The sequence below is a fragment of the Elephas maximus genome, chromosome 9 (assembly GCF_024166365.1).
Source record: "Elephas maximus indicus isolate mEleMax1 chromosome 9, mEleMax1 primary haplotype, whole genome shotgun sequence".
NCBI classification, from domain to species: Eukaryota; Metazoa; Chordata; class Mammalia; order Proboscidea; family Elephantidae; genus Elephas; species Elephas maximus.
In genome coordinates, this window is record NC_064827.1 from 5,803,032 (window position 1) to 5,812,811 (window position 9,780).

Below are 9,780 nucleotides of genomic sequence, written 5' to 3' on the forward strand. Positions count from 1 at the left end.
CGGGCTGGCTCATTAGGGCGAGAGTAAATGGGAGTATGTAGTAAGGTGTATATAAGCTTACATGTGACAGACTGACTTGATTTGTAAACTTTCACTTAAAGCACAATAAAAATTATTTTAAAAAAAAAAGGAGGGTGAGAATAGTTGCACAACTTGTAGAATGTAATCAGTGTCACCAAATTGTACGTGTAGAAACTGTTGAAATGATATATGTTTTGCTGTGTACATCCTCAACAACAAAACAAATAAAATTTAGAAAAAAAGAATGGAAAAAAAAAATTCTAAGAGTCCTAGAAAAGAGGCCATACCACATTTTAAAACCACCCTCTATGATGAAGGGTACACATCCCAGGAATGGGCTGTAGATAAAGCCCAAAGAAAAGTGTGACATAGCTAAACGCAGTATTAAGACATAAACAGCTTCATTACTACTGAAAAGGTATCTGATAAAATTCAACATCTATCTTTCAGTAAAATTCTGTTCTTAAAGGTAAGAAAAATGAGTTTCTTTGACAGAATAAAGCCTTTGTATTTACAAGCAGAAGCCTTTTAAGTTCAAGATGAATATCTTCATGGCCTTGGGGTAGGGCAAAGATTTCTTTAAAAGGACACAGAAAGATCTACAAATTTGACTATATCAAAATTAGGAATTATTGTTCATCAAAAGACATCATTATGACTGTGAAAAGACCCCTGGAGGACACCATTTTAACTCAATGCTGAAGTCACTCCTGAGGTTCACCCTCCAGCAACGATTAGACAGGCCCACAAAACAAACAATAACAAACATAGCTCAGTCGTATATATGAGACTAAATGGGCACACCAGTACAGGATCAAGGACAAGAAGGCAGGAGGGGACAGAAAAGCTGGATGAATGGAAATGGGGAAGCCAAGGTCGAGAAGGGGAGAGTGTTGACACGTCACAGGGTTGGCGACCAATGTCACAAAACAATGCATATTGTTTAATGAGGAACTAATTTGCTCTGTAAACCTTCATCTAAAGCACAATAAAAAATAAGAAAAGTTTTTGAAAACACAAGTCACAAAGCGGAACCAGATACCTGCAATACTTTAACATTTCTAGAACATATTAATCACACACCAAATCAGTAAGAAAAAGAGAAACCAAGACAAGAATGAGCAAAAGATCTGAACAACACTTCACCAAGGGGATACCCAACTGATCAATACATCAAAGAAAAGGTGTTCACAAAAAGAAACAATCTCTGATGGTTATGAGGGAGGGGATGGGTGGGGATGGAAAAACACTGGATAGACAATAGGTAAGTGGTAACTTTGTTGAAGGGTAAGACAGTACACAGCACTGGGGAAGCCACCACACCTTGAGGAAGGCAAGGTCATGGAAGCTCCATAGACACAAACTCCCTGACAGACCAAATTACTGGGCTGAGGGCCGCGGGGACCATGGTCTCGGGGAACATCTAGCTCAATTGGCATAACATAGTTTACAAGGAAAATGTTCTACATTCTACTTTGGTGAGTAGCACCTGGGCTCTTAAAAGCTTGTAAGCAGACATCTAGGATACTCCACTGGTCTCACCCCTTCGGGAGCAAGAGAGAGTAAAGAAAACCAAAGACATAACGGAAAGATTAGTCCAAAAGACTAACGGACCACATCTACCATGGCCTCCACCAGATTGAGTCCAGCACAGCTAGATGGTACCCAGCTACTACCACCAACTGCTCTGACAGGGATCACAATGGAGGGTCCTGGACAGAGCTGGAGAAAAGTGTAGAAAATTCTAATTCACACACATACACACAAGACCAGACTTAGCTATCTGATAGAGACTGGAGAAACCCATAGAGTTTGGCTCCCGGATACCCTTTTAGCTCAGTAATGAAGTCACTCCTAAGGTTCACCCTTCAGCCGAAGATTAAAAAAAAAAAACCAATGCCGTCGAGTCAATTCTGAGTCATAGCAACCCTATAGGACAGAATAGAACTGCCCCATAGAGTTTCCAAGGAGCGCTTGGCGGATTTGAACTGCCAACCCTTTGGTTAGCAGCTGTAGCACTTAACCACCACGCCACGAGGGTTTCCCCAAAGATTAGACAGGCCCATAAAACACAACGAGACTAAAAGAGCACACCAGTCAAGGGCAAGGATAAGAAGGCAGGAGGGGACAGGAAAGCTGGTAATGGGGAAACTAAGGTCAAGAAAGAGAGCGTTGACATGTCATGGGGGGGGTTGGCAACCAATGTCACAAAACAATGTGTCCTAATTGTTTAATGAGAAGTTACTTGGTCTATAAGCCTTCATCTAAAGTACAAAAAAAAAGGCAAAAAGAAAAGAAAAGGTGTTCAGCCTCATCAGTCATCAGTGAAAACACAGCCTGACGATGCCAAGCGCTGACAAGGATTTGGAGTGACTGGCATTCTCATCTACTGCTGGTGGCAATGTAAGCAGTAAGACCACTTTGGAAAACTGTTTCATAGCATGTATCCAAAGCTGAACATGAGCATAACCTACGGCCCAGCACACGCTCAGTGGAAATACACACTGCATGTACCAGAGGACTTTACAAAAATATTCTTAGTATCACTGCCTATAACTAAAAATTGGAAGCAACCCAAATGTCTACCAACGGTAGAATAAACTGTGACATACTGATAAAATATTGTCGTTACGTGCTGTCAGTCAGTTCTGACTCACAGCAGCCCCGTGTACAACAGAACGAAGCACCGCCCAGTCCTGCGCCATCCTCACGATCATTGTTATGCTTTAGCCCATTGTTGCAGCCACTGTGTCAATACATTTTGTTAAGGGTCTTTCTCTGTTTTGCTGATCCTCTACTTTACCAAGTGTGGTGTCTTTCTCCAGGGACTGATCCCTCCTGGTAATGTGTCCGAAATGTGAGATGAAGTCTCACCATCCTTACTTCTAAGGAGCACTCCAGCTGTTCTTCTTCCAAGACAGATTTGTCCGTTCTTCTGGCAGTCCATGGTATATTCAATATTCTTAGCCAATACAACTCAAAGGCATCAATTCTTCTTCAGTCTTCCTTATTCATCATCCAGCTTTCACATGCATATGACGTGACTGAAAACACGATGGCTTGGGTCAGGCACACCGTAGTCCTCAAAGTGACACCCTTGCTTTTAACACTTTAAAGAGGTCTTTTGCAGATTTGTCCAATGCAATACATCGTTTGATTTTTTTAACTTTTTTTTTTATTGTACTTTAGAAAACGGTTTACAAAGCAAATTAGTTTCTTATTATACAATTAATACACATATTGCTTTATGACATTGGTTGCCAACCCCACATGTCAACAACACTCTCCCCTTCTTGGCCTTGGGTTCTCTATTACCAGCTTTCCTGCCCCTCCTGCCTACTTTGTCCTTGCCCCTGGGTTGGTGGTGTGCCCACTTAGTCTCGTTTTGTTTTATGGGCTTGTCTAATCTTTGGCTGAAGGGTGAACCTCAGGAGTGACTTCAGTGCTGAGTTAAAAGGGTGTCCAGAGGCCATACTCTTAGGGTTTCTCTAGTCTCTGTCAGACCAATCAGTCTGGGGTGGGTGTGTGTGTTAGAATTTTGTTCTATATTTTTCTCCAGCTCTGTCCGGGACCCTCTATTGTGATCCCTGTCAGGGCAGTCAGTGGTGGCAGCCAGGCACCACCTAGTTGTGCTTTACTCAGTCTGGTGTAGGCCGTGGTTGCTGTGGTCCATTACTCCTCTGGATTAATCTTTCTCTTGTGTCTTTGGTTTTCTTCATTCTCTCTTGCTCCAAACGTGGTGGAACCTGTGGAGTATTTTAGATGATCGCTGAGAAACTTTTAAGACCCCAGACACTACTCACCGAAGCAGGATGTAGAACATTTTCTTTATAAACCATGTTATGCCAATTGAGCTAGATGTTCCCTGAGGCCATGGGCATCATTTGATTTCTTGACTGCTGCTTCCACAGGTGTTCACTGTGGATCCAAATAAAATGAAATCCTTGACAACGTCAATCATTTCTCTGTTTATCACAATGTCGCTTACCAATAAAATGGAGCACCATAAATGTAGCGCTGAATATCCACACGCTACTGCTGCCCCTACCACCTATGTGTCAGTGCGTCCTACTGTGGTGGCTTGTGTTGCTGTGATGCTGGAAGCTAGGCCACTGGTACTTCGAATACCAGCAGGGTGACTCATGGTGGGAAGGTTTCAGCAGAGCCTCTAGAGTAAGACAGAATAAGAAGGAAGGCCTGGCAATCTACTTCCAAAAATTAGCCAATGAAAACCAACTCCAGGAGTCACAACAGAGGACTGTCTGATACAGTGCAGGAAGATGAGCCCTCTAGGTTGAAAGACACTCTAAATACAGGGGCAGCAACAATGGCCTCGAGCATACCGAAAATCGTAAAGATGACACAGGACCAGGCAATGCTGCGTTCTGTCGCACACGGGTTCGCCATAAGTCAGGGCCGACCCAATGGTAGCTAACAACAAGACAGCACCAAAAAATATTTACTTCCTCCTCACTGCGGGGAAGCGTATAATCGGGCAACATAGTCACCTATATTCCTCAAGAGTGAAGCCTCAGTTACACGTTTAGTCGCATCGTTATAGAAACCGTTCCAGGGGTTGGACTCTCTTTCTTTGGGGTTCAAATTCTTGTCATTATTTAAAATCCCTCCTTCTCAGAAGAGGAAGCTTTATTTAAGAGATTAAGTGATTTGCCTGAAATCAGAGTCTGACCTGGGGCTCATCCCTTTTGAATCTTCGTGCAGTTTTCTTGTTACCACGTGCCGCCATTCTCAGGAGCGTTTTGAGAAAAGGCTTAGTGATTAAGTGCCTTAGACCCGGGTGTCTCAATCTCGGAACTATCCACACTTTGGGTTAAACAATTCTTTTTTTGTTTAACTGTCCTGTCCTGTGCATTATGCAATATTTGGTAGCATTCTTGGCCTCTACCCACTTTTGACAACCAGGAATGTCTCCCGACATTGCCAAGTGTCCCCTGGGAAGCAAAACCATCCCTGGTTGAGAACCAACCACTGCATCATACATTTTTAAAAAATTGCATTAGCCGACTCTGACTCGTGACAGCCCCGCGTGTGCCAGAGCAGAGCTGGCTTCGGCGGGTTTTCAGTTTTTCACAAGGAGATCATCAGGCCTTTCTTTTGAGGCATCTCTAGGTTTTTTTCTTCCACTGGGTAGACCTGAACTTCAACCTTTCAGTTAACAGCCAAGTACGTTTAACATTTCCACCACCCAGGGACTCCACATTATACGTTCAACCCCCAAACTTTTGGGAACAATCACCTAAGAGGAAACCCTTAGATTGAAAAGGGAAGACAAGGAGAAGGGAATAATTCTCTTCAAACATTTGATGGGTTCCTGCACAGAAGAAACAAGAACAGATTTGGGGCCCCAGAAAGCAGAATTATAACTAGTGGGTAGAAGCTACATAAAAATAAAAGCATTTAACATTTCTTCTTCCTACCTGCCAGCCACTATTCAGAGCACTTTCAAGTATTATTTCTTTTAACCCTCAGAATAACCCTATGAGGCAGGGAGTACTGGCCCCATTTTACAGATGAGAAAACTGAGGCTCAGAAATGTTAAAGGATTTGCCCAAGGGCCAAGAATTAATAGCAAAAAGCAGAACTAGAACCGAAAGGCAGGTCTAACTCAGAACCCAGCTCGTAACCACCAAACAACTACGACCATGACAAAAGAAGGATTTTACCTCATAATAAAGGAAATAAAGAATTTTTTGACTTAACCGTTTCACTGACAAAAATTCTTGCAGTCGTATCTCAACCCTGTCTGTCAATATCCAAGGTAAATCCAGCCAGCCTGGCTTCATAGCCTCCAGGGAAGTCTCTGCTCTGAGCCCCCTGAGTCCCTTTACAACACTCAGCTGTTCCCACCTGAGGCTGCTCAAGCCACTCACCCAAGCTCTTCCGGCTTAGATCCAAGCACCTGGAGCGCGGGCAGTGAACTGCTCACTTTGACACCCCTCAAGGACTTGTACATAACCCTTTTCTGAATGAATAACCGCTCCTGAAGCAGAAGACACCTTTGCCATCCCTACCCTCCAAAGCCCACACCACAAGGGCTATGAAGCAATGACCTTCAGGAGACGGTATTCACGCATCTGAGCCAAAGACTTCATGGGCTACGCTCTGAGCTCCCTCCAACTCTCAGATGTGTCAGGAAGAGGAAGGGGATATAGATGACTGGCAATGCTGTCACTGCCTGCATCTTGAATCAAGTTACCAAGCCCTCGCTTGACTACAACAAATCACGTGTCAGAGATTACATGTATTTGTGTATGTACACGTGTATATATACATATACCTATGAATGCATTTACTGTCATTGTTAGCTGCTCAACTCACGAGGACCCCACGCACAACAAAACAAAATGCCGCCCGGCCCTGCGCCATCTTCATGATCCGCTATAGACTGGACCATTGTGATCCAAAGGGTTTTTGCTGGCTGGTTTTCAGAAGTGGATTGCCAGGCCTTTTCTCCTAATCTGTCTTAGTCTGGAAACTCCACTGAAACCTGTTCAGCATCACAGCAACACCCAAGGTTGCACACGAGATGCACTGGCCAGGAATCGAACCTGGGATTCCCATGTGGAAGTCAAGAATTCTACCACTGAACCACTATGGATACCTCCATATAGGTATATCTCAGTTCCCCCTATAGGAAATTAAGCAGGCAAACATTGACAAGTTTCTGAGGTCTGGGAGCCAGCAAACCAAAAAAAGAAAAAAACAAAACCCAAACCCATTGCTGCTGAGTCAATTCCAACTCATAGTGACCCTACAGGACAGAGCAGAACTGTCCCATAGGGTCTCAAAGGCTGTCATCTTTACAGAAACACACTGCCACATCTTTCTCCCATAGAGCTGCTGGTGGATTCAACCCATCGACCTTTAGGTTAGCAGCCAAGCAATTAACCACTGCACCACCAGGGCTCCTCAGAGCCAACATTAAAAAAAAAAAAAACCAAAACTGTTGCCATGGAGCTGATTCCAACTCATAGTGACCCTAAAGGACAGAGAAGAACTGCTCCATAGAGTTTTCAACGCTTGGTGGATTCGAACTGCCAACCTTTTGGTTAGCAGCCGTAGCTCTTAACCTACACCACCAGGGTTTCTGAGCCAACATAAACCAACCAAAAACCTACTGCCTTCGAGTCGATTCCAACTCATAGCGACCCTATAGGACAGAGTAGAACTGCCCCATAGAGTTTCCAAGGAGCGCCTGGCGGATTCGAACTGCTGACCTTTTGGTTAGTAGCTATAGCACTTAACCACGACACCACCAGGGTTTCCGAGCCAACATAACGAGGTCTAAATTTGCAATCTCTTTTTTCTCTGGTATACCTATGAGGTCAGGCAAATCATGCTCTACACTAGTGTTCTCCATAAAATACCAGCACATATGCCAGCCGGGACTACCTCCCCCAGGTACCAGGGTCTGGCACCCTTTCAGGAATGTGCCAAGTGGCCAAAACCTGTTCTTCAGAGAAATGAGAGCTCATGTATGTGATGGTGAGGGAATGCTCACTAACAGTGGGGTGGGGAGAGGGGGACATGCTTTGGGCCAATAAATATTTGGAAGCCATCTCTCAAGAGATAAACACAGTGTGTCTTACGTGTTGGTCCCTGGGTGGCGCAAGCGGTTTGCACTGCCTAATCCAAAGGTTGGTGGTTCGAACCCATTCGGTGGAGCCTCGGCAGAAAGTTCCAGCAATCTGCTTCTGTAAAGATTACCGCCAAGAAAACCCAAATGGAGCTCAGTCCTACTCTATGAGACACGGGGTTGCCCTGAGTAGAAACTGGCTCAACCGCAGCCGGTAGTAGTAACATCTTATCTGCACTTTATTTGTTAGAAATACCAGCTCTCCAAGCTAAAGTACTTTTACTCATCTAACAAAAAAAGGTATGCCCAGGGTTCTCAGAAAGTGAAAGTCTGTCTTCTTACCATCCAGCTAGCGGCAAGTTCTCTGGGTTAATCTGGAGATTAGGGGCAGATGCCCCAGAGTGGAGAGACCAAGCAATTGCTTTGCCTTAGGGTCAGATTCAAAACAAGAGCAACAGATGCTGAGAACCAGGCACAAACCGTCCAACCATGCCCCCGAACCTGCTCAGGAGCCATGTACCACCATAAGCCCCCGAGCTCCTCACCACGGAATGTGGGGTCTTCTGGTTCTTTCCTTCCTAATCTTGTATCTCCAGCAATGACATGGCATTATGTTCAACCAATCACCATTCAAGAGCCGCATAAATGGAACTGTCCAGAAAATGCATCCAGGCCAACGATGAAATGGGCGGGCCACCTAACATGGGAGCCAGTGCAAAATTAAACACATCAACACGCCCCAGCAGGCCGCCTGAACCACTACAAACCCCTTTCCTTCAATTTGCAGACGGCTTTGTTTTTCTTTAACTGAGTCTCCCAGTTTGGAATAACCAGACAGAAGCTTTCAAACATGTGTCTTACTCCGGGGACCACCATCTAACAGGATGAGGCTTCCCGCCGGGCCTACTTTAACCTACCTGCCTTCCTAGGGCAAAAAGGGGGCTTGGAGCCCGTAGTTGACGGCTTGTCACCTACCCTTTCCTAAAGTCAACGCACTAGGCCCACGACTGTGAAAAACTCTCTCAAAGCTCCTGTCCCGGACGCATCAATCGCAGTCACAGCTGAAAACCAAGGCAGGAGGGGTGTGGGGGCAGCCGAGAAGTCCCGGTGACAGGGACGGCGGTGTCCTGGGGCAGCTGCTTCTGAGACCTGCCTGGGGACAGGGCAGGGAACCAGCCAGGGGGACTTCTCTCTCCAAGACTCTCCACCTTTATGTCCGCCCATTCACCACGGCTCGGGCCAAGAAACTGTTCTTCTCCTTCGAGAGATTTACGGCGAGAGCAGGAGGGACTGGAAGGGAGCGAGGGGCGACGCCGGGTGTTGCAACACCCCACGCCGGAGAACGTGTAGCTGTTCACCACCAGGGCCCGGAGGCGCGGCGCGGCGGGGCGCTCCCCTGGGGCCCAGCCCGAGACCCTCGCGGCGACACGGGTGTGGGGGCGACACAGCCCCGCCGGCGGCACCCCGAGGGATCCCCAGGGACCCGGAGTCCCCAGCGCACGCGCCCCGTCCCCTCGGCTCCCGGGGCGCGCTCCCCGCCTTACCTCGGAGGCCCGGGTTGTCGTCCCTGGCCCGAATCTTGCGGATCTTGACGGGGCGCCCGCTCAGCGTGGCCAGGACCAGCCGCTGGCGCAAGAAGTTGCAGCCCGCGTAGCCCAGGGAGTGCGTCGGCGTAGCCATGTGCGCGCCCCTGCGGCCGCGGGCCGGACGCGGCGGGTCGGGGGGCGCGGGGGCGCGGGGCGGCGGCGGGGAGCGGCGGCGGCGGCGGCCCGGGTTCCCTCCCGCACCGCGGCCCCCGGCGCGTCCACGTGGTTTGGAACAGGAAGACCGAGCGACGAGACACCGGGTCAGAGGGGAGCGGGGCGGGGCGGCGGCCGCTCCCCGCCTCCCCGCCCGGCCGGGCCGCGCCGCCATTGGCCCCTGCGGGATCAGGGTGGGGCCGGCGCCGCGCTGCCATTGGTCCCCACGAGAGCTGGGCGGGGCCCGCGCCGCGCCGCCATTGGTTCTCGCTGGAGCTGGGAAGGGCCCGGACCCCGGCAACAGCGCGAGGCGGGAGGGAGCGCGGGAGAGCGAAACCGAGCCGAGGCGCGCGCGGCAGCCGGGCTGACCTCGCGGGGTCTCCCGAGCCGCGGGGTGCCGGCTACTGGGCGTCCCTGCTGCTG

General features: G+C 48.2%; 1 protein-coding gene across 3 annotated transcripts in view; it reads right to left on the minus strand.

Moving 5' to 3' along the window:
- Positions 1–9,381, minus strand: part of RCL1 (RNA terminal phosphate cyclase like 1) — a 68,652-nt gene extending 59,271 nt beyond the window's left edge. The window contains exon 1 of one of the 3 annotated variants that reach the window (XR_007518621.1): positions 9,163–9,381. Coding sequence is in view for 2 of the 3 variants with exons in the window: in XM_049895533.1 (XP_049751490.1) it covers positions 9,163–9,298 (136 nt within the window). In the remaining variant the exon portion in view is untranslated. The remainder of the gene's footprint in view (positions 1–9,162) is intronic. The other 2 variants (XM_049895533.1, XM_049895532.1) reach the window with 2 other exon arrangements.
- Positions 9,382–9,780: the final 399 nt, after the last annotated feature.